This window comes from Ornithorhynchus anatinus, chromosome 2 (genome assembly GCF_004115215.2).
Source record: "Ornithorhynchus anatinus isolate Pmale09 chromosome 2, mOrnAna1.pri.v4, whole genome shotgun sequence".
Lineage (NCBI taxonomy): Eukaryota > Metazoa > Chordata > Mammalia > Monotremata > Ornithorhynchidae > Ornithorhynchus > Ornithorhynchus anatinus.
The window spans coordinates 147281165-147307119 of NC_041729.1; the positions used below are offsets into that span (position 1 = coordinate 147281165).

The 25955-nt window shown below is 43.6% G+C and overlaps 1 protein-coding gene across 2 annotated transcripts in view; it reads right to left on the minus strand.

Annotated features, from left to right (window-relative positions):
- CPNE8 (copine 8) overlaps nt 1-25955 on the minus strand; it is a 296420-nt gene that overhangs the window by 5094 nt on the left and 265371 nt on the right. The window contains exons 18-20 of one of the 2 annotated variants that reach the window (XM_039911231.1): nt 13882-13939; nt 8594-8667; nt 6078-6128 (exon numbers count right to left, since the gene is read on the minus strand). In XM_039911231.1, coding sequence (XP_039767165.1) covers nt 6099-6128; nt 8594-8667; nt 13882-13939 — 162 coding nt within the window. In that variant the 3' untranslated portion in view covers nt 6078-6098. Of the gene's footprint in view, nt 1-6077; nt 6129-8593; nt 8668-13881; nt 13940-25955 lie in introns of those variants that run through there. The other variant, XM_029058426.1, reaches the window with a different exon arrangement.

Below are 25955 nucleotides of genomic sequence, written 5' to 3' on the forward strand. Positions count from 1 at the left end.
TTGTGGTTTTTGATAAATACTTACTACATGCCAAGCACTGTACTAAGCACTGGGGTAGATACAAGATCATCAAGTCCCTAATAGGATTCACTGCCAAAACAGTACAAAGGCATGGAGAAGCTAAGTGACTTGCCCAAGGTCACACAGCAGCCGTGTGTCGGCGCTGGGATTAAAACCCAGATCCTCGAACTCCCGGGCCTGTGCTCTTTCCTCTAGGCAGTGCTGTTTCTTTAGATATCTGGCTTGCTTTTCCTTTTTAGTATCCCACACATTTTTAAAAAGTATAATTTCTCAAACTCCACTAATTTTGTTTTCTTTTTCTCATCTCCTCATGTGACTACAGTACTTCCCATTACCATCTTCTAACTGTGCAGTAAGACTTTTGACATTTTAAAAATCATAATAATTGAGGTAATTCTAAAGCACTTTCTCTGTGCCAAACACTGCACTCAGGTCAGGCACAGTCCCTGTCCCACCTATGGCTGACAGTCTAAGTTAAAGGGAGAACAGATGTTCAATCGTCATTTCACAGATAAGGAAACTGAGGTTCAGAGAAGTGAAATAACTTGCCCAAGGTCACACAGAAGTCAAGAGGTAGAGCTGGAATTAGAATCCAGGTCCTTTAACTGCCAGGTCCGTGCTCTTTTCACTAAGCCATGCTGCTTCTCCCCATATTTGTTCTACTTCCTATTTTAATCATGACTAATTTTTCCCTTTCCATAGTTTTCAGTCCAGGCCCGTCCATCATCACCCTCCTACTCTACGTGTCACTGACCAAGGTACAATGTTCCAAGGCTCCATCCAAACTCTCTCTCCCATCCTGATGTGAATTCCAAGATCATTTTTCTACACAGTCCACGTTTCCCCACTCCTCAGAACCTCTACTCGTCATCCATCCACCTCGGCATCCAACAGAAGCTCCTTACCATAGGTTTCACAGCAATCGCCTTGCTCCCTTCTACCTTAGCTCTCTAATTTCCTACTGCAACCCAACCTGCACATTTCACACCTTTAGTGCCACGCTACTCACTGTACCTTGATCTCATCCATCTCACTGCTGACCCTCATCCACATCCTCCCTCTGGACTAGGGAGGAAGGGAGGACTCCCTTCCTTTTCATATCTGACAGACCCTCACTCTCCCCACCTCCACAGTCTTATTAAATGTACATCTTCCCCAAGAGGCCTTCCAAGACTTAACCCTCACTTCCTCTTCTCTCACTCCCTTCTGCGTCGCCCTTGAACTTAGATTTGCACCCTTCATTCATCCTTCAGCCCAGAGCACCTAAATACATATCGGCAATTCATTTATTTACATTCATGTCTGTCTTCCTCTCTAGACTATAAGGTTCGTGTGGACAGGGAGCATTTCTACCAACTCTGTTTTAATGGTCCCTCCCAAGTGCTTAGACTGGTGCTCTGTACACAGTAGGTGCTCAATAAATACGATTGATTTACTGATCTCTGCCTTTCCCTCTGAATACCCAGAACCCTGGACTCAGGCATTTCACTTTCCTTCGTAGCACACAACTAACCAATCTTCAGCACTCAAACCTCACAATTCATAAAGTCACGGTCAGTCCTGAACCACCAGAAGGCTCCCTGAAGAATTTCGTGCTCGTCACTTATGTTCTCAAAACATTTTTCACTTAGCAATTTGTTCCTCAGATTCAGAGGAATAATACGACTCAGTACTGTTCCTTCTCTAGGACTAGACAGCTTTCTTGGGAAAAGAATATACTCAGATTTTACTAAGTACAAAGATAATGTTCTGCCCGGTAGCTTTATAAAAGTAATTTAGTCTTGTTGTGAAAACAAGGTTGAATTAGTTTGGACAAAAGGGCTTTTAGTTGCTGTATTGCTCGATTATTCTCGATTGCTACTGCTGTGCTGGTTCCATTAGTGATTTTCAACTTAATGCCTTAAAGATGGTTAAAATCCTCTTCATGGCAAAATATGATCTAAATGACTTCCATAATTTAAGAATGGAAGGGCAACCCCCAATCCCCTGTTGAATAGGATGGAATGATGCAGGGAGTCCCATGTGGGACAAATACTGTGTCCAACCAGCTCCTCTTGTATCTACCTCAGCGCTTAATACAGTGCTTGGAATGTAGTGCCTGCTTAATATATACCATTTGAAAAAAAGAGAAAATTTTCTACACGCTTTAGTATGAAAGGAGAACCATCTGAGATTTGAAAGTTTAATCTTATTTTGTCTACTAGAAGCATTCAAGATATGATAGACTGAAATGGAGGACATGATTGTTATCATGTTTGTTATCTAATAGTAATGTTGGTATTTGTTAAGCGCTTACTATATGCAGAACACTGGGGTAGATACAGGGTAATCAGGTTGTCCCACGTGAGGCTCACAGTCTTCATCCCCATTTTAAGATGAGGGAACTGGGGCCCAGAGAAGTGAAGAGACTTGCCCACAGTCACACAGCTGACAAGTGGCAGAGCCGGGTTTCGAACCCATGACCTCTGACTCCCAAGCCCGGGCTCTTTCCACTGAGCCACGCTGCTTCTCTGTCATTAATTGTCACAAGCAAAGATAACCTCAGTTTTAAACCCATCTGCGTACCAACCTACTTACTGGTAAACATGATGTTTCTACTTGTACAGGCAAGGCAAGATAAAAGGAAAGATCGCCGAGGCCTAGTGGAAAGACCACAGATCTGGGAGTCAGAAGGACCTGAGTTCGAACACCAGCTCCGCCACTCATCCGCTGTATGAACTTGGACAAATCACTTAACTTCTCTGTGGCTCAGTTACCTCATCTGTAAAATGGGGATGAAGACTGTGAGCCCCTTGTGGGACTGGGATTGTCCCCAACCTGATTAGCTTATACTAATCAGACCACTTGTCTGCTGTGTGACCTTAGGCAAGTCAATTAACTTCTCTGTGCCTCAATTATTTCACCTGTGAAATGGAGATTAAGACTGCGAGCCCCATGTGGGAGAAACCGATTGCCTCGTATCTACCCGAGCGCTTAGAACAGTGCTTGGCACATAGTAAGCGCTTAACAAATACCATCATTATTATTATGGTTGGTATTATTATTATTATCCACCCCAGGGCTTAGTATAGTGCTGGACACGTAGTAAGCATGGAACAAATCGTGGCTCAGTGGAAAAAGCACGGGCTTCGGAGTCAGAGGTCATGAGTTCGAATCCCAGCTCTGCCACTTGTCAGCTGTGTGACTGTGAGCAAGTCACTTCACTTCTCTGTGCCTCAGTTCCCTCATCTGTAAAATGGGGATTAAGACTGTGAGCCCCACGTGGGACAACCTGATTCCCCTATGTCTACCCCAGCGTAAGAACAGGGCTCTGCACACAGTAAGCGCTTAACAAATACCAACATTATTATTATTATTATTATTAACAAATACCATAAAAACAAACACAAAAAACTCTAGGTGACTCCCATTAGGAACAGGTATGTAATCCTCATTTTACAAATGAGGAAAATGAAGCACGGAGAAGTGGAAGCGGGTAGGGAGGCCCGGGAGGCGGGGAATTAGGGCTCCTCAGGCCTGGACTCTTTCCATTAGGCCACACTTTGATCCAGGCTTTCTAACACTGTGCTGCTGAACAGTCCTGTGTAAATAATAACTACAGGAGGAAATTACAAAGGCAACTGATTCCCTCATCCTACTGCAGCAGTGAGTCTTGTTAGCACAGGATCTATCTGGGAGGGCTTAGGCACCAGCTTCGCCACAGGAAGTAGCGAGATGGATAAGAGTCCAGTGGTGGAATATTTTCAGATTTAAAATTCTATAAGATTTGTTGCCCCTCCGACACGGCAGGATAAATCCACTTCACTTGTATCTGGCAAAAGGTGATCGGGAAGTCTTGTTAATTAAAGCTCCTGAAGTCTCCCACTGAGGAGGCTGGGATGGGGGCGGGGGGCGCGCATCTCCATCATATACTCAGTAAAAATAAAATGGTTGCCATCACTGTCTCTATCGATTACGTTCACGATTTTCTTTTTTAGAAAGGGTGATTGCCAAAGGGTGTTGAATTCGCCACAGTGCCAGGTGTGACAAACATTAAGTTGCAAAAAACACAGCATGGGGCAACTTTTGGTGTAGCCAGGACTGACTGGGAACCCTTAGTAAGAGAAGCAGCGTGGCCTAGCGGATAGGGCATGGGCCTGGGAGTCGGAGAGACCTCGGTGCTAATCCCGACTCCGCTGCTTGTCTGCTGTATGACCTTGGGCAAGTCACTTTGGTTCTCTCTGCCTCAGTGCCCTAATCTATAAAATGGGGATTAAGACTGTGAGCCCCATGTGGGACAGGGACATTGTCCCACCCTATTATTTTGTATTTACCCCGGTGCTACGAACAGTGCTTTGCCCATAGTAAGTGCTTAACAAATATCGCAATTATTATTGTAAATGAACTTTGCCCTCAGCAGTGTCTTCGAATACAATGGACAACTACAAGCATAAATTTGACCCAGTTCGCAATCTGTATAGGGATTAGCAGCGTTGCTTAGTGGAAAGATCCCGGGTTTGGGAGTCGGAGGTCGTGGATTCTAATCCCGGCTCCATTTATCGGCTATGTGACTTTGGGCGAGTCACTTAACTTCTCTGTGCCTCAGTTACCTCCTCTGTAAAATGGGGATTAAGACTGTGAGCCCCATATGGGGCAACCTGATTACCTTGTATCTACCCCAGAGCTTAGAACAGTGCTTGGCACATAGTAAGTCCTTAACAAATACCATCATCAATGTTATTATTACTCTCGTTTAGACTGTGAGTCCGTCGTTAGGCAGGGATTGTCTCCATCTGTTGCCGAATTGTACATTCCAAGTGCATAGTAAGCGCTCAGTAAATATGATTGAATAAATGAATGAATGATTACCCTTGCTTTTCTTGTCTTTGAATTTATTGAAGTGGCAAATAGTGGCTAAATATCTGTCATCATTGTTATCACCGCTCTCTGCCAGTTCTGGAATAATAATAATGATAATGATGATGATGGTATTTGTTAAGCACTTACTATGTGCCAGGCACTGTTCTAAGTGCTGGGGTAGATACAAGCTAATCATGTTGGACCCAGTCCCTGCCCCACATGGAGCTCACAATCTTAACCCCATTTTACGGATGGGGCAACTGAGGCTCAGAGAAGTGAAGTGACTTGCCTAAGGCCACCCAGCAGACAAATGGCGGAGCCGGCATTAGAACCCATGACCATGTGACTCCTAGGTCTGTGCTCTATCCACTATGCCATCCTGCTTCCTCTGGAGTGTACAAACTTATTTACCTCACCCTTTGTAATCCTGTTGTTGGGCAGGAATTGTCTCTATCTGTTGCCGAATTGTACATTCCAAGCGCTTAGTACAGTGCTCTGCACATAGTAAGCGCTCACTAAATACGATTGCCTGAATGAATGATCACATACGCATGACTGCTTTATTTATATCGACAACTCTTTATTTTATCTCCCTGCATAGAGGGTAAGCTCCTTGTGGGCAACGAAAAGAACACTTTGTTACGGTGCACTTACCAAGCACCTGGGAAAATGTCCCAAACCAGTGGACACTCAAAAAATGCTACTATTAAGATATTATTAAGCACTTTGTGCAGAGGACTGGGGACAGATGGTAAAACTCGTGATATCAACGATCACAACAGCCTATGCATTCATTCACCACGAGGGCAAACGAGCTATTCCGTACCAATTGTAGCGTATTTATTTTCAGACCTTTGCTACCTTCGTAAAAATCTATATGAAGGAAACAAAACATTTTCCACAGAATTTCAAATTCACACAATATTTCCTTGCAGTAATCTGTTTGAAAGGGTGAACAAAGCATTTTAAAGAGAGCTTTCAGATAAATTGTAATTACTTACACCGCAATTAGACCAACTATGTTAAGGTGAATAATGAAGGAGCCAATTATGGTAATAAAACACCTCGGAACACTTAAATAAGCGTCTACGTCCCCATTTCAGCCTGACAAGTTATTTCCGTGAGATCATTTAGATGCGACATCTTTTACGCTCTCAAATGTCATAGATTGAAAAAAAAATGTATTCCTACAGGGTTACCTGTTTTGATTCATAGGTCTCAGGCTGTTACTTTAAAATTTAACCAAGGCAATCTATGAAGAAAAAGAGCTGAAAAACAAAATGTTCTTTTGCTTCATCAACATTACTAACTTGAACTGAACTGCATCTAACAAGAATTAGTAGAGATGAATACACATATTTCTAGACTCAAAGGCATTGATTCTGGTAATGTATAGCGATTCCTCCAATTCATTATTTTCATATGAACTATTAAGTATGGCAAGGTGATTTCATTTTTGCCTCACCAAGGTTACTAACTTGAACTGAACTGCATCTAACAAGAATCAGTATAGATGAATACGTAGCCTCGCCATATTTCTAGACTCAAAGGCAGTGATTCTAGTAATCTATAGCGATTCCTCCAATTCATTATTTTCATATGAACTATTACGTGTGTTCAAGGTGGTTTCATTTTCGCTTCATCAACATTCCTAACTTGAACTGAACTGCATCTAACAAGAATCAGTATAGAAGAATACGTAGCCCTCGCCATATTTCTAGACTCAAAGGCAGTGATTCTAGTAATCTATAGCGATTCCTCCAATTCATTATTTTCATATGAACTACTAAGTGTGGCAAGGTGGTTTCATTTTCGCTTCATCAACATTAGTAACTTGAACTGAACTGCATCTAACAAGAATCAGTAGAGATGAATACGTAGTCCTCTCCATATTTCTAGACTCATAGGCATTGATTCTGGTAATCTATAGCGATTCCTCCAATTCATTATTTTCATATGAACTATTAAGTGTGGCAAGGTGGTTTTATAATAACAATAATAATGATAATAATGGTAATAATAATGGTGCTTGTTAAGCACCGGGGTAGATACAAGCTAATCGGTTGGATAGATATGGGGCTCACAGTCTCAATCCCCGCATTGCAGATGAGGTAACTGAGGCACAGGGAATTGAAATGACTTGCCCAAGGTCACACAGCAGACAAACAGTGGAGCCCAGCTTAGAGCCCATGACAGTCTAACCCAGCCACTACGCTAGGTTGAACCCTCTATTTTCCACTGCAGTTAAGGTAGCAATATCTACTACTGTTGGAGACAGCCAGCCTCCCCAGACAATGTCTGGACCCCAAGAGACTCACTCCGTTAAAAGGCTGCTATAACCTCACTATGGGCAAGGAACGAACGTACCTGCGATTTCTCTCCATCCCCTTGCCCCCTCCTACCTCACCTCCCTTCTCTCCTTCTACATCCCAACCCGCACAGTCCGCTCCTCTGGTGCCGCTCACCTCCTCACTGTGCCTCCATCTCACCTGTCCTGCCGTTGACCCCTGGCCCATGTCCTACCTCTGGCCTGAAATGCCCTCCGTCCTCAAATCCGCCACACAATCACACTTCCCCACTTCAAAGCCTCCCCCCTTTCCTCTTCTCCCTCTCCCTCCCCATCACCCCGACCCACTCCCTTTGCTCTACCCCCTTCCCCTCCAACAGCACTTGTGTATATATGTACATATTTATAATTATATTCATTTATATTTATGATGTGTATATATCTACAATTCTATTTATTTACACTGATACTATTGATGCCTGTTTACTTGTTTTGAGGCCTGTCTCCCCCCTTCTAGACTGTGAGCCCACGTGGGCAGAAATTGTCTCTATTGCTGAATTGTAGCTTCCAAGCGCTTAGTACAGTGCTCTGCACACAGTAAGCACTCAATAAATATGACTGAATGAACGAATGGTCGGCCCTCAATAAATACAATTGATGGATTGATGGATTTAACTCCTTCCACAAGGAAATCAGATGATTACATTTTGTTGAAATTACTGCCCACCTATTATTATAAACTTCATTTTATTCTGAAAGTGTTGCATGTAGACTTTCACTCTACAGAAAAATGCACTGAATCCTAATTTCCTAGATCTAATTAGCCCTACAAGATCAGACAGTAATTCAGTCTCTGACTAACTCTGTATCTTTTATAATGACAGTAGGATTCTGAATCAGGCACATTGTTTTACAGCAATTTAGATGCAATTACAAATGAAATAAGTCTTTTTTAATGGTATTTTTTAAGTGCTTACTATGTGCCATTTTTCCTAAATGCCCTTTCCTAAATACTCCCTTACCAATTATCCTCACGGTGTTTCCAAAATTGGACAGAGGAGGTATTTTTCTTTTCGTTGTTGTTGTTGTTTTTAATAGTATTTTGTTAACCGCTATGTGCCCGGGCCTGTACAAAGCATTAGGGAAGATACAAGGTTGGACAGTCTATTTCCCACATGGGGCTCACAATCTTAATCCCCATTTTACAGAGGAGGTAACTGAGGCACAGGGAAGTGAAGTGCTTTGAGCAGGTCACGCAGTAGACAAGTGGTTAGAATCCAGGTCCTCTGTCTCCATTCCTTCACAGATGGAGAAATGGAAACAGAGACTTGTCCCAAATGTCATTCGTTGATGGGTAGCAACCTCCTGCTCTTCTGCCCGGTTCAGCTCACTAGCCAGCCGAAATGACAGGCCAACTGAACAACAGAATCATATTTAATGGCTCACCTGCACGATGTCTCTTTCTGCGTATTTTCCTCTGGAGGAGAGTCTGACTTCATCTCCATCCAATTCAACCATAGCTAAAAGAAATGAAAATGGTGATTGATTTACCTTGCATTTCAGTCCTCTGAGAGTGTTACATAACATAGTCTTCGCGAAGCAGCAGGTAGCTCATTCATTCATTAATTCATTCAGTTGCACTTATTGAGTGCTTACTATGTGCAGAGCACTGCACTAAGCATTTGGGAGACTACGATACAGTGATAAACAGACACGTTCCCTGTCCACAATGAGATTACAGTATGGGGGGGTGGAGAGACAGACATTAATATAAATAAAGACAGATACGTACATAATCGCTGTGGGGCTGGGAGGGAGGGTGAACAAAGGGAGCAAGTCAGGGTGACACAGAAGGGAGAAGGAGAAGAGGAAAGGGGGGTTTAATGAGGGAAGGCCTCTTGGAGGACACGATAAGGCTTTGAAGCAGGGGGGAATCAAGTCTGTCGGATTTGATTCATTCATTCATTCAATAGTATTTATTGAGCGCTTACTATGTGCAGATCACTGTACTAAGCACTTGGAATGTACAAATCGGTAACAGAACGGGACAGTCCCTGCCCTTTGACGGGCTTACGGTCTCATCGGGGGAGACGGACAGACAAGAACAATGGCAATAAATAGAATCAAGCATTTTGAGGCGGGAGGACGTTCCAGGACAGAGGCAGGACTTGGGTGAGGGGTCGGCAGCCAGATAGATGAGATCGAGGTACAATGAGGTTAGCATTAGAGGAGTGAAGTGTGAGGGCTGAGCTGTAGAAGCAGAGTAGTGAGGTGAGGTAGGCGGGGACAAGGTGATGGAGAGCTTTAAAGCCAATGGTGAGGAGTTTTTGTTTGACGCGGAGATGGATAGGCAGCCGCTGGAGTTTTTTGAGGAGTGGGGTGACATATCCTGAATATTTTTATAGAAAAATTATCCGGGCAGCAGAGCGAAGTATGGACTGCAGTGGGGAGAGACAGGAGGCTGGGAGACCAGAAAGGAGGCTGATCCAGTAATCCAGGCGGGTTAGGATGAGTGATTGGGTTAACGTGGGAGCAATTTGGATTGAGAGGAAAGGGCAGCTTTTAGTGATGTTGTAAAGGTGAGACAAGCAGGATTTAGTGATGACCTGCATATGAGGATTGAATGAAAGAGAGAAGTCAAGGACAACACCAAGGTTATGGGCTTGTGAGATGGGAAGGATGGTGGTGCCATCTACAGTGATGAATAAATCAGGGGGAGGACAGGGTTTGAGTGGGAAGACAAGGAGTTCTCTTTTGGACATGTTAAGCATGAGGTGGCGGGAGGACATCCAAGTAGAGCTGTCTAGAAGGCAGGAGGAAATGAGAGACTGCAGAGTGGGAGAGAGATTAGTTTATGGATTAAGACTGTGAGCCCCATGTGGGACAGGAACTCTGTCCTATCTGATATGCTTGTATCCACCCCAGCGCTTAGTACAGTGCCTGGCACATAGTAAGGGCTTAACCAACACCGTATTTATGATTATTAGTTACTACCAACCATGTTGGTGTCTATTTCCCAGACATGAGAATATGACACGAGATTAGAAGCAGCGGGGCTCAGTGGAAAGAGCCCGGGCTTGGGAGTCAGAGGTCATGGGTTCAAATCCCAGCTCTGTCACTTGTCAGCTATGTGACTGTGGGCAAGTCACTTCACTTATGTGGTCCTCAGTGACCTCATCTGTAAAATGGGGATTAACCGTGAGCCTCACATGGGACAAACTGATGACCCTGTATCTACCCAAGCGCTAAGAACAGTGCTCTGCACATAGTAAGTGCTTAACAAATACCAACATTATTAATATGAGTGTGGGAATCCAAGCTATTCAGAGGCAACATGGTAGGGTCTTTTTTCTACTATGTTTCCCAGCTTCTTGCCATCTCCACTTCCATACACTGATCCCTTAATTATGTTTGGGCAAATGATTTCCTTCTATTCATCTAAGCTGTGAGTCCATTGTTGGGCAGGGATTGCCTCTATTTGTTCGAGAATTGTACTTTCCAAGCGCTTAGTACAGTGCTCTGCACACAGTAAGTGCTCAATGAATACCATTGAAGGAATGAATGAATTTGATTTGAATAATCTGATTTATTTATTGGTAATGCACTGCATACACATATTAAAGTCCCCTGTGTCTACCCCAGCGCTTAGAACAGTGCTCGGCACATAGTAAGCGCTCAACAAATACCAACATTATTAAAGTCAGGACACCAGCATAGAGGTACTGTGATAAGTCTCATACTTAGGGAATCAGTACTCATTTAATCGCATGTATTGAGCACTTACTGTGTGCAGAGCACTGTACTGAGTGGTTGGGAGGGTACAGTAAAATAATAAACAAACACATTCCCCGCCCACAACGAGCCGGTAAATAAGGATCGAATGTGTCTACCAGCTCTGTTTCAGTGTACTCTCCTGAGAAGCAGCGGGGCTTAGTGGAAAGAGCCCGGCTTGGGAGTCAGAGGATGTGTGTTCTAATCCCGTCTCCACCACTTGTCTGCTGTGTGACCTTGGGCAAGCCACTTAGCTTCTCCAGGCCTCAGTTACCTCATCTGTCAAATGGGAATTAAAACTCTGAACCCCACGTGGAACCACCTAATTACCCTGTATCAACCCCAGCGCTTAGAACAGTGCTTGACATATAGTAAGTGCTTAACAAATACCACAATTATTATTATTATTACAGGTGCTCTGCACATTGTAAGTGCTCAATAAATACAATTAATTGATTGATCATACCATGAAACCTAGTGAAAATAATAATGGCAGGGAGAAGCAGGGCTAGACTGTAAGCCCATCAAAGGGCAGGGACTGTCTCTATCTGTTACCGATTTGTACATTCCAAGCGTTTAGTACAGTGCTCCGCACATAGTAAACGCTCAATAAATACTATTGAATGAATAATCTACAAGGTCGGAAGCCATCTTGGAGGCCAATCTATGCCAAGGGTAAATGAACCTAATGTTCGATGCCTGAGAGAGGCAGGGTTGGTTTCAATCAATGGAAGCGCAATTCTATGAAATACACCTGCCTCGAAGACAGAAATTCTCACTTCAGATCTTTCTGATTGGATCTGATTGGATCCCAATTCAAATTTCTCATACTGTCCATGGCTTGAAAGCAAACTGCTAAAAGCTCTATGACTGTGACTTTCTAGAGCACCTCTTGATTACTTTGCCCCAATTCTTCACTCACTTGACTGTACCACTTCAGTAATTGAGTCTAGCAGCCAACCATTCCCTCCTCTTTATAGGAAGGTTAATTAATGTCACATTTGGAAAGGGGATAGCGGGGGTTTCCAGAACTTTGTGTGGGAGGTAGGGGATGGGAGGTGGGGGTTTGAACCCCTAACTGCAAGCATCGGGGTAGTAAAGCCCAGCAGAAACTTATAGCTGAGGTTGGGGTTCTCCTGGGGTCTTCGCTACCACAACTCAAGAATGTCCTACCAGTTTGCCACCACCAGCCCATGATCATTAAATATGGAACCCCGAAAGGCACAGAAAGCATTTGGGCTTCGGCTAGCCGGACCGGGCCCCTAAGAGTTGAATGGTAATAATAACAATAATAATGATGGTATTTGTTAAGCGCTTACTATGTGCCAAGCACTGTTCTAAGAGCTAGGGTAGATACAAGGTAATCAGGTTGTCCCACGTGGGGCTCCCAGTCTTAGTCCGCCTTTTACAGATGAGGTAACTGAGGCCCAGAGAAGTGAAGCGACTTGCCCAAGGTCACTCAACAGAGAAGTGGCAGAGCTGGGATTAGAAACCACGTCTTCTGACTCACAAGTCAGGGCTCTTTCCACTAAGCCACGCTGCTTCCCTGAATGGTGGGGTTTGGAGTATTGCCAAAGGCTTCATTCAGCCCACTCTATGATGGTGAATTGCCGAATTGGTATATGTTACACTTTCTCTCTCTCTGTCCTTCTCTTTGGTTTTAACCAGTATTTACTTTGCTTAAGGGTTTCATAGCAACAATAGTTGAACAAAAGAATCTTCTTCAGAATAGCCATCCCCAGTCCTTACCTAGAAGTTCCACCATCTTTCCTGGTGAATACCAGTTTTCTCCCTTCATCCCATAAACGTCTACCAGGAACCACATTTCCTCTGTCCATTCCCATGCCAAAGACATATTCTGCCTCCAATTCCTCCTTTTCTTCATTTCTCTGAGGTTTCTACCCACTTTCCTCCTTCTTGCCCAACTCCAAGAAGTATCACCAGGTAACTGACACTTCATAACTATTCATTTGTGTCCATCTCCTTTGCTGGATTGTAAGCTCCTTGAGGTCAGGGTACTAATATTAAGTCCCCAAGCTTTTAATACAGTGCTCTGCACAAAGTAGCACTCAATAAATACAAGCAATGGAATGAATGAGTGAGGGAAACTGAAGACTTGTTTTACTGTTCAAGAAAGTTCTGGGCCTTACCTATTAACCTTCCCTAACTAAGCCCTCCTCTCCTCTTCTCCCACTCCCTTCTGCATCACCCTGACTTGCTCCCTTCATTCATCTTCCCTCCCAGCCCCATAGCACATATGTTCATATCTGTAATTCATTTATTTAAATTAATATCGGTCTCCCCCTCTAGATTGTGGGCTCACTGTGGGCAGGGAACGTGTCTGTCGTCATAGCGTACTCTCCCAAGCCCTTAGTACGGTGTTTTGCACATAGTAGGTGCCCAATATGACTGAACGAACGAATTATCTCGTGGCCCATCTCCTATATTTCTGAGGGAAATGAATATGCACTATACTTAGGTGTAGAAAGAAATATAATTCGGTGAATTTCCTTTTTATTCCAAGGAATCACGAACTCCCCATACTTCTGACTAAAGGCTATTTGAACCCTTAGTTATAATCTTTCAGGAAACGAAGTCATCGATAGTTCTGCCACGGTTGTCAGGCTATGAGATATGCTGATTGTTAGTACAGTGCAAAATGCACTCAGTAAATTCCCAAGCACTCAAAAATAAGACTGAAGGAATGAATGAGGTGTCAGGATGGAGACTAAGGAGTTGAGAAGAGGGAATGCTGGACGGAAAGCTAATCTAAAGGAAAGGCTTCCATATTTGCTCTCCCCAACCATAAAACTTGCTGGAATCCAGATTCCTACTCAGTTTTTAGTTCCTTGATTTCTATATGCTGTCCTAAATTGAGACCTACAGTATGTTAATCCTCAGAACCTCATGAATCACTAGGGGCAGCAACTCTCCAATAACTCCTAAGGAAATGGGCATCTTACCATCAAATTCTGCTGGTCCGACTCCCACTATAATTATTGACATTGGAAGCTTGGAGGCCTTCAAAAAAGAGAAACAAAAAAGTAAAAATTCATTCAGAAAAGATGCCACAATAATAGATGCTTTCCAAACAGAGCTGTATATATAGACAGAGAATGTTCTTAGAAGTCCTAATGGACCTTTAAAAAACAAAACTTCAACAGTAACAACAAAGCTTTAACACCGCTGATGTCCACTCAGTCTTGCTGTATCTCCAGTTTCATTTTTCTGAAGAAGCAGCGTGGCTTAGTGGAAAGAGCACGGGCTTGGGAGTCAGAGGTTTTGGATCTTAATCACGGCTTCGCCACCTGTCAGCTGTGTGACTTTGGGCAAGTCACTTAACTTCTCTGTGCCTCGATTACCTCATCAGTAAAATGGGGATTAAGACTGTGAGCCCCAAGTGAGACAACCTGATAACCTTGTATCTCCCCCAGCTCTTAGAACAGTGCTTGGCACATAGTAAGTGCTTAACAAAATACTTAAAGCTCACCTCCTCCAAGAGGCCTTCCCAGACTGAGCTCCCCCGTTTTTCCCTCTGCTCCCTCTACCCCCGCCCTTCACCTCTCCGCAGCTAAACCCTCTTCTCCCCCCTTTCCCTCTCCTCCTCCCCCTCTCCCGTCCCACCCCCTCGGCACTGTACTCGTCCGCTCAATTGTATATATCTTCATCACCCTATTTATTTTGCTTATTTTGCTTAATGAGATGTACATCACCCCGATTGTATTTATTTGTCATTGTTTTTATGAGATGTTCTTCCCCCTGACTCTATTTATTGCCATTGTTCTTGTCTGTCCGTCTCCCCCGGTTAGACCGTAAACCTGTCAAAGGGCAGGGACTGTCTCTGTTGCCAATTTGTACATTCCAAGCGCTTAGTACAGTGCTCTGCACATAGTAAGCACTCAATAAATACTATTGAATGAATGAATGAATTACCATTATTAGATTTCATGTTTGGTTTCACTTCTCCGCTGCCCTGCATTCCTAATCCTAATCAAAATCACAACAAGCCATGAATAAAAACCACACAGCACCAGCCAGGTGATGGAAAGGTTTATACCTTATTGCCTGGCTCTAACCTCATCACATTTGATATTTTCTCAAGTACCATCAGCTCTATTCATTCATTCATTCGTTCATTCAATCATATTTCATTCATTCATTCATTCGTATTTATTGAGCGCTTACTGTGCGCAGAGCACTCTACTAAGCTCTTGGAAAGAACAATTCAGCAACAGAGACAATCCCTGCCCAAACCAGGCTTACACTCTAGAATGGGAGAGACAGACATCAAAACAAGTAAACAGGCATCAATATAAATAAATAGAATTATAAATATGTACATTTATACGTAAATTCTGTGGGGCGGGGACAGGGAGTAGCACATGTTTCCAGATGTCGTAGTGGATAGAGTACGGGCCTGGGAGTCAGAAGGACCTGGGTTCTAATCCCAACTCTGCCACCTGTCTGCTCTGTGACCTTGGGCAAGTCACTTAACTTCTCTGTACCTCAGTTACCTCATCTTTACAATGGAGAACGAGACTGTGAGCTCCAAGTGGGACAGGGACCGTATCCAACCCGATTTGCTTGTATCCACTCCAGCACTTAGCACAGTGTCTGGCATATAGTATGTCCTTTTTGCTAAAGTGGAATTACTGAACTTTCTTCTGACACAGCATGTCTGACTGAATAGAGCATGATGGGGGGTTGGAAGAATAGTTTGTCACAGGTGAACCTGGTGGATTGACTGACTGTGAGCTCATCGTGGGCAGTGAACATGTCTGCCAACCCTGTTGTATTGAACTCTCCCAAGAGCATAGTACAGTGTTCTGCACACGGTAAAGTGCTCAAAAAATGCCATTGATGATGATGATGATGATCAATTGACAGGAATTCTTCGTGGGGCAGGAAAATTATCAACCTAGGTAGGGTGACTTTCTGAAGTCCGATTCCCACACCCATATTGGGAGAGAAGACGTAGAGTAGAACAATGTTAAAATCAAATTCCCAGGAAAATTCTCATCTGAGTTATGTTGTTTGGATTATATAATGATATCCCACACATAGTAATAATGGTGGTTTTTGTTAAGCGCTTATTATGTGCAAAGCACTGTTCTAAGCCCTGGGGGATACAAGGTGATCAGGTTGTTCCACATGGGGCTCACAATCTTAATCCCCATTTTACAGATGAGGTAACTGAGGCTCAGAGAAGTGAAGTGACTTGCCCACAGTCACACAGCTGGCAAGTGGCAGAGCTGGAATTCGAACTCATGACCTCTGACTCCCAAGCCCGGGCTCTTTCCACTGAGCCACACTTAGTAAGTTCTTACTGTGTGCCAAGCCCTATACTAAACACGTTGGTAGTTACAAGATAATCAGGTTGGACACAGTCCTTGTGCCACATGGGGCTTACAGTCTAAATAGCAAGATGTAAGATTAATCTGCATTTTACAGATAAGGAAATTGAGAGACAGAGATATGAAGTGACCTGCCCAAGATCACACAGCAGACAATTGGTAGAGCCTGATTCTCTGACTCTCAGCCCTGTGCTCCTTCCACTAGATCACACTACTCTGTGAAAAAAAAAACCCACAAAAACACAAATCTCAGCAAAACCTGTTCCAAAAGCAAAGGTAATTATGGGGCCAGACAGTTGCTGGGTCAGTGAGGAGATGGAGGAACATGAACCCACAAAGGAAAATCTGAATTAGACATCCATCCTTTTCCTCCAGGTTACTCCTGGATAATCAAGAGAACAAAATCAGAAGAAAGGAGAGTGTGCTAGTCAGCAGGAGAAAGAGGTTTAGATAGCATAGAAAAATGAGGCAGAAAATAAGCTCATTAGGCTTTGGAGGGTGATTCTTAGCCTCTTTTGGGATGCTTTATTGAGGGACCAAAGTTTCAATAAGAGAATGCTGCCCTGAATCATTTGGCATACTTTCCTCTGGACACAATTGCTCAAGAGGCCGTAAATCTGCCAAGGGAAAACCACGGGAGGGAAGCATATACACTCTGGGGCATGTAGAAACCACAAAACTCTCTCAGGAACCTTCACATTTGGGCTAGGCAATCAGAATCACTTTCTAATTTTTTTTGTTGTTGTAACTCTATCTGTAATGCCACTATTATAACTAATAATTTTAACTGAAAAGATATGGCAGTGGTGGCAGGAATTTCAGTTACCTCTGAAGCTCTTGCTGTTCCGGAAAGGAAAAGCCCAAAGATTTCTCGAACAGTGGGAGAAATCCAAGCATCCGAGAGATCTCTTTTTGGTGGACCATGTCTAACTCTCTCCCATCCCATTCGCCATTTCCTGCCCCTGTCCTAAAACTCTCTCCCCTTCATGTTGCCCTCTCCTACCTCACGTCCCTTCTCTCCTTCTTCAGCCCAGCTCACACACACCTCCTCACGGTCCCTCGTTCTCGCCCGTCCCGCCGTCGACCCCTGGCCCACGTCCTCCCGCTGTCCTGGAATGCCCTCCCTCCTCACCTCCACCAAACTAACTCTCTTCCTCTCTTCAAAGCCCTACTGAGAGCTCCCCTCCTCCAGGAGGCCTTCCCAGACTGAGCTCCCCCTATTCCTCTGCTCCTCCTTCCTTCCCCATCGCCCTGACTCCCTCCGTCTGCTCTACCCCCTTTCCCCAAAGCACTTGTGCATATTTGTACATATTTATTATTCTATTTATTTTATTAATATGTACATAGCTATAACTCTATCTATTTTGATGCTATTGATGCCTGTCTACTTGTTTTGTTTTGTTGTCTGTCTCCCCCTTCTAGACTGTGAGCCCATTGTTGGGTAGGGATCGACTCTGTTGCCGAATTGCACTTTCCAAGTGCTTAGTACAGTGCTCTGCACACAGTAAGTGCTACATAAATACGATTAAATGAATGAATGAATGAATGAACCATTACCTTCCCCACCTTCAAAGCCTATTAAACTCTCATCTCCTCCAAGAAGCTAAGCCCTTATTTCTCCTACTCTCTCTCCCTTCTGCACCATGCTTGCACTTGCATTTGTACCCTTTATTCACCCCATTCTCAGTCTCACAGAATTTATTTATTCACTCAGTCATTCATTCAATCATATTTATTAAGCACTACTGTGTGCAGAGCACTGTACTAAGTGCTTGGGAAAGAACAATACAACAATAAAGGGTGACGATCCCTGCCCACAGAGAGGTCACTGTCTAGAGCGGGGAAGACAGACATCAGACAAATAAATAAAATTACAGATCTATACCAAAGTGCTTTGGGGCTGGGAGGCAGTGGGGAGAGCAAAGGGAGCAAGTCAGGGTGATGCAGAAGGGAGTGGGAGATGAGAAAAAGTGGGGTTTAGTCTGGGAAAGCCTCTTGGAGGAGATGGCCCTTCAATAAAGCTTTGAAGCCAGAGGAGAGTAATTGTCTCTCGGTTTAGAGGAGGGAGGGCGTTCCAAGCCAGAGAAATGACGTGGGCCAGTGGTCGGCGGCGAGACAGGCGAGATCGAGGCACAGTGAGAAGGTTAGCACCAGAGGAGCCAAGTACGTGGGCTGGGTTGTACATGTAATTCATTTTAATGTTTGTCTCCCCCTCTAAACTCTAAGCTCCTAGTGGACATGGGACACGTCTACCAACTCTATCATATATTCACCCAAGCACTTCATATAGCGATCTGCACATAGTAAACACTCAAGAAATGATTGATTGATGGATTAATTGGACCTTGTACCAAAATACAATAAAGTACTGTTCATGCACTGTTTTTTACACACTAAAGATGATCAAATGAAGAATAATTTTAGAGAAAATGGAAAAAAAAACTTTTGTAAAAAGTAGCCATATATATACATATATATATGCACATATATATACATATATATATGCACATATATATACAAGGGCTGTGGGCCATACCATAAAGAACTTTAAGGACACATTCACACTGAGCTTGGGAAGTAAGAGTTTCTAGGGATAGTCTTTTTATCTATTGTTCCCAGTAGTATAGGTGGATTGGTTAAGGGGTTGTATTAACAAATCTACCATCTAGATCACTAACCCATTCACATTTCAGCAATCTGAGATATGTAGAGAATGGAGCTGTTCATTCATTCATTCATTCATTCATTCATTCATTCATTCATTCATTCATTCATTCATTCATGTGTGCAGAGCACAGTACTAAGTGCTTGGGAAGTACAATTCAGCAACAAATAGAGATAATCCCTGCCCACAGTAGGCGCAAAATCTAGAAGGGGGGGAGACGGACATCAAAACAAGTAAACAGGAATCAGTAGCATCATTATAAATAAAGAGAATTATAGAGGTATACTTATTGATAAAATATAATTATAAATAGGTACATAGATACACAAGTGCTGTGGGGTGGGGAGGGGGTAGAGCAAAGGGAAAGAATTAGGGGGGAGGGGATGAGGAGCAGAGGAAAAAGGGGGCTCAGTCTGGGGATTAGACTTAGTCTGGGCTAGTTGTTAGTAGGATCATACAATATGATAGTATCTGTAACTCAGGGGAATCGTATAAGCACGTTAAATATGTAAACATATATTTAAATTGGAAGGTGGAACTTAAATACTTCCCACCAGTAGAACATCCCTCTTTGTGAAACAATAAGGGGGACGTATAGAGTCTGAAACTCATTTTCTAAAAGCTTTGATCACTCATTCCAGGTCAATAAAAGTAACTCCATTGTTGGGCAGAGACTGTCTTTATCTGTTGCCGAGTTGTACATTCCAAGTGCTTAGTACAGTGCTCTGGACACAGTAAGCGCTCAATAAATAGGATTGAATGAATGAATGATTGATTGAATGAACTGAGTGTGATAGGCATATTTTTTCCACTTTTCTTATTTAGAGATGATATCCAAGCTCTTCTCATAGTAATGTAATAATCTTCAACACAGAAAAGATTTGAGTTGTCACATAAGTGGTTCCCAAAGAGCGCTCCTAAATTTACTCAAACAATATTCCTTTTGCATCACAATGAGGCTCTTTATCAGAAAGAGGTAAATGCCTCAAACCCTCATAAACATGTAGGCATCAATCTTTCTTGGAATTTTTTTTCAGCTCCCCTAGGGAAACTTTTAAATGGAATAGGCGGATGAGTGCAAGTTCTCATTGTTTTGAAACTCTTTCAGATTAAAATGAATAAAATCCTAAAATGTATTTCAAAGAAATTCCCAAAGCTCTACTTTGCTTGAACTAGAAAGAAATGATCTATGATGGTTGATCTAAAATAAGTCTGGAAGTACTTTGTCAAATGATGATCAAAATCTCAAATCAGTGTAAGAATAAAGGGTAAAAGTTAATTTTTCATCAAAATACAAAGGCTGTTAAATACTTCAGCAATAATTCCTTGGTGCTGTTCATCAGAACTACTAAGAAAAAAAAACAACTATTCAATCGTATTTATTGAATGCTTACTGTGTGCACAGCACTGTACTAAGCACTTAGGAGAAAACAATATAACATAGTTGGTAGACACATTCCGTGTCCACAACGAGAAGCAGCGAGGCCTGGTGGAGAGAGAATGGGCCTAAGAGTCAGGGACATACGTTCTAATTCCGGCTCTTCCACTTGTCTGTTGGGTGGCCTTGGGCAAGGAATTTCTCTGTGCTTCACTTCCCTCATCTGTAAAATGGGGATTAAGACTGTGAGCCCTAAGTGGGACATGGACTGTTTCCGACCTGATTAGCTTGGATCTCCCCCAGAGTTTAGTACAGTGCCTGGCACGTAATAAGTGCTTAACAAATTCCATTAAAAAAGAAAAGAGCTTACAGTCTAGAGGAAAACACACAGATGCATACACACACATTCATTCACTCTCCCTGTCTCTGTCTCTGTCTCTGTCTCTGTCTCTCTCTCTCTCTCTCTTTCTCTCTCTCATCATCCAAAGGGCTGTTTGGCCTTTACAGATTTATTTCATGGGTTCAACTCAAACTCAGCTGCTTGTCAGCTGTGTGACTTTGGGCAAGTCACTTCACTTCTGTGTGCCTCAGTTACCTCATCTGTAAAATGGGGATTAAGACTGTGAGTCCCACATGGGACAACTTGATCACTCTGTATCCTCCCCAAGCGCTTAGAAAAGTGCTTTGCACATAGGAAGTGCTTAATAAATGCCATTATTATTATTATAATTGAAGACTCATAATAACTATGCCTCTTCCTTCAGCTACGTCCCAACATCGGCTAAACTCAGGCTCTGGCAAAGTCCAGACTTCCTAGAGCCAAGAACAACTCTGCTCTAGATTCCAGACCAAAAACCAAAACATTGCGAACCCCACATCGCCATGAAAAAGCCAACCACACCCAAGCCTCCCATTTTTCTGGACTTGGGGGGTCCTCACCAGCTAACCTTCTCACTCTTCCTTCTGATCCGCCCTCTGTCCTTGTCCTCATTTAGGTTTTAAATCCACTTTTATTTTCCATCCTTTCCCAGGTGATCTTGTACTTTCCCTCCTTACTTTTTTCCCCTTGCTGGTTGCTCATCTCTCCTTCCTTTTGCCCCTCTCTTCTTTTTCCCTTTCCTCATTGTTCTCCCTCCTTTTTCCTTCCTTTCGACTACTTCCGCTGAAGAAATGGCTTGGAGTGATTTATCATTTAAACAAAAAGGGAGTAGGCCTCAAGCGCCCCCTCGTGTTTAAGAGGATAGCTCTGATGAATGCTCACCCCTAGGCATCAGGAACATCTTGCAATCATTTTTTAATAAAAACAGATATTCACTTATTCATTCATCTATTTGTCCATCCATCCGTCCGTCCGTCCGTCCGTCCGTCCGTCCATCCATCCATTCATATCCCTGGGGCTATATCGTTTGAGATTCGCAAGCTCTCCCGTGTTTTATAAGATCTCTATCGCTACTACAAAACACAGAGCTATTAACTAGTCAGCGGTGAAGCTCTATCCGATAGCTCCTGTCAAGTGACATATTTATTTGTGAATCTTCACTCTGAAAGTTTACCTAGCAAAAAGAATTCCCCTTTCCTAGTTGGAGGAAGAAATGGATATGGCAGCTGTGGGGGAAGGGACCTGACTTTTGTTGGCAGAACTATCCGGTTTTAAAAAGAATCTCATGATTAATGATGATAATGAGAATAATAATAATAATATTTATGAAGCGCTTACTATGTGCGGGCACTATTTTAAGCACTGGGATGGATACAGGCAGATCGGGGTTGACACAATACCAGTCTCCTGCTGGGCTCACAGTCTCAATCCCCATTTTAAAGATGAGGAAACTGAGGCACAGAGAAGTGAAGTGATTTGCCCAAGGTCTCACAGCAGACAGGTGGCGGATCCAGGATTAGAACCCATGACCTTCTGACTCCCAGGCGTATGCTCTATCCATGTCCATTCATTCATTCAATCGTATTCATTGAATTCTTACTTTGTGCAGAGCATAAAGTGCTTGGAAAGTACAATTCAGCAATAAAGAGAGACAATCCCCACCCACATTGGGCTTACAGTCTAGAAGGTGGGGGACAGACATCCAAACAAGTAAACAGGCATCAATAGAAATAAACAGAATTTAGATACGTACATATATATACACAAGGGTTGTGGGACTTGGAGAGGTGGGGAAGAGCACAGGGAGTGAGATGAGGGGTGGGGGAGCTGAGGAAAAGGGGGGCTTCGTCTGGGAAGGCCTCTTGGAGGAGGTGAGCCTTCAGTAGGGCTTTGAAGGGAGGAAGAGTGATTGTGGGGCGGTTGGAGGAGGGAGGGCTATCCAGGCCAGAGGTAGGATGTGGGGCAGGGGTTGACGGTGGGCAGGTGGGAACGAGGCACAGTGAGGAGGTTAGCGGCACCAGAGGAGCGGAGTGTGCGGGCTGAGCTGGAGAAGGAGAGAAGGAGGTGAGGTAGGAGGGGGCAAGTGGATGGTTGCCACCATAAATAGGACAAGCACACACACACACACACACACACAATTTGTATTTAAAGAAGACATCTCTGATAGCGAGATTTACCAATAAATGAATATTTGACTGAAAAGCCCAATCCCAACCACACTGGCCACACCCAAAGACTATTTGCTTACTGCTTGTAGCCCTTAACACCGTTCCACTTTTGCCTCCTTGCCCTGCCTTCCTTAAGCTGTCAAGTCATTTCCGACCCACAGCGACACCATGGACCCATCTCTCCCAGAACGCCCCACCTCCATTTGCAAACGTTCTGGTAGTGGATCCAGAGATTCTTCTTGCTAAAGATACAGAGGTGTCTTTCTATTGCCCCATTTCATTCATTCCGTCAACTGTATTTATTGAGTATTTACTGTTTGCAGAACAGTGTACTAAGCTCTTGGGAAAGTACAATATGACAGTAAACAGACACATTCTCTGCCCACAGCGAGGTTACAGTCTAGAGGGGAGACAAACAATAATATAAAGAAATAAATTACAGATACATATATAATAATGTTGATATCTGTTAAGTGCTTACTATGTGCAGAGCACTGTTCTAAGTGCTGGGGTAGACACAAGGTAATCACGTTGTCCCATGTGAGGCTCACAGTCTTAATCCCCATTTTACAGATGAGGTAACTGAGGCACAGAGAAGTGAAGTGACTTGCCCACAGCCACACAGCTGCCAAGTGGCAGAGCCAGGATTCGAACCCATGACCTCGGACTCCCAAGCCCATGCTCTTTCCACTGAGCCACGCTACTTCTCTATATAATTGCTGTGGGGTTGGGAGGGGGTTGAATAAAGGGAGCAAGTTCTATCTGCACAATATTGCTAAACCTCACCCTTCCCTCCCCATCCGGTTTTTTCCACACTGATCCAAGCGATTATCCGATGCCTCCTTGATTACTGCACTTGCCTCCTCTCTCACCTCCCTGCCTCCTGTCGCTTCCCACTCCAGTCCATACTTAACTCTGCTGAATGGGTTATTTTTCTGAAAAAAGGCCAGTCTATATCTCCCCACTCCTCAAAAACCTTCAGCCGTTGTCCATCCACCTCTGCATCAAACAGAAACTTTTAACCACTGGCTTTAAAGCAATCAAATTGGCTCATCCTCTCCTCCCTTAACTCGCTGATCTCCTACTACAGCCCAGAACATTCTCTTGGTTCATCTATTCCATCTCATCTACCTCACCACCGACCCCTCACCCCCATCCTGCCTCTAACCTGGAACTCCCACCTCCTTCATATCCAACTCTTCCCGCCTTTAAATCTTATTAAAGTCACACTTCCTCCAAGAGGCTTTCCTGAGCTGAGCTCTCATTTTCCCTACTCCCTCTCCCTTCTGCGTCTCCCTGGCCCACCACCTTCCACCCCACAGAACATCTGTACAAATCCATTATTTATTCCAGACTGCAAGCCTATGATTTATTCTAGTCCCTGTAGACTGCAAGATTGTTTTGGACAGGGAACGTGTCTACCAAATCAGTTATATTGTAGTCTCCCGAGCACTCAGTACAGTGTTCTGCATACAGTAAGTTTTTAATATATATGATTGATCGATGATCCTGGCCAAATCCATTTTGGGGCTAGAGGCACAAATAAATGTATTTTTGTTGGGTAAGGCAGAGCAGGCCAGGGCAGCATCACGCAGAATTATCCTGTTTCTACAACGAGAGAGGAACAATTCTCTCCAACTGTGTAAATCACCTCCTCTGACTTCCCATAAAACAGGGAAGAAGGGATTCACGAGGGATAATTGGGTTCTATATTGGCTAACAAAATAAAATTAGTATTTCATTCATTCATTTATTCAATGGTATTTATTCAGTGCTTACTGTGTGAGAAGAACTGAACTAAATGCTTGGGGGAGTTCAGTACGACAATAGACAGACACATTCCCTGTCCACAACGAGCCTACAGTCTGGGGGGAGACAGACATTCATATAAAGAAATAAATAAGAAATAAACACCTGACAACAGGTGCATTTTTTTTCTTTTATAGTACTTGTTAAGCACCTACTATGAGATGGGCACTGTACTAATTCTGGGGTATTCAGGTTGGAATAATAAGCTAATCAGGTTGGATACAGCCAATAACCCACATGGGGCTAACATTCTTCATCCCCTCTCATTCAACCCCCACACTTAATCTGTCATCAAATCCTGTCAGTTCAGTGGAAAGAGCCCGGGCTTTGGAGTCAGAGATCATGGGTTCAAATCCCGGCCCCGCCACTTGTCAGCTGTGTGACTGTGGGCAAATCACTTAACTTCTCTGTGCCTCAGTTCCCTCATCTGTAAAATGGGGATTAAGACTGTGAGCCCCACATGGGACAACCTGATTCCCTTGTGTCTACCCCAGCGCTTAGAACAGTGCTCTGCAAATAGTAAGCGTTTAACAAATACCAACATTATTATTATTAACCTTTACATCACTACAACCTATCCTTTCCTCTCCATCTAAGATGGTACCCCGTTAATCTAAGCACATACCATATCTTGATTACTACAGCAACTTCATTGCTAACCTCCCTCCCTTCTGTCTTACAACACTCTGGTCCAAACTTCAAACCCCTTCAGTTTGTTTCCCAACTCCCCAGGGATTGCCAGTGATTTTCAGTGGTTGATGTGATTACCTCCACATCAAACTGAAAAGTCCTTACCATCGGCTTTTAAAGCACTCAATCACCCTGCCTCTTCCTATCTTACCTCTCTGATTTCCTACTACAGCCCAGCCCACAATTTCCCTCTCTCAATGCCAACCGACTCACTGAACTTCGATCTCCTCTATCTCACCGTTGAACCCTCCCCCACATGCTGCCTCTGGTCTCGAACTCCCTCCCACTTCATATCCAACAGATGATCACTTTCCCCACCTTCAAAGTCTTATTAAAAACCTCCAAGTGGCCTCCCTACTAAGCCCTCCTTTCCTCTTCTCCTACTCCTTCCTTTGCCATACTTGAGAAGCAGTGTGGCATAGTGGAAAGAGCACGGGCTTGGGAGTCAGAGGTCATGGGTTACAGCTTCTCCAATGATCACCTGTGTGATTCTGGGCAAGTCACTTGACTTCTGTGTGCCTCAGTTCCCTCATCTGTCAAATGGGGATGAAGACTGTGAGCCCACATGGGACAACCTGATGACCTTGTATCTTC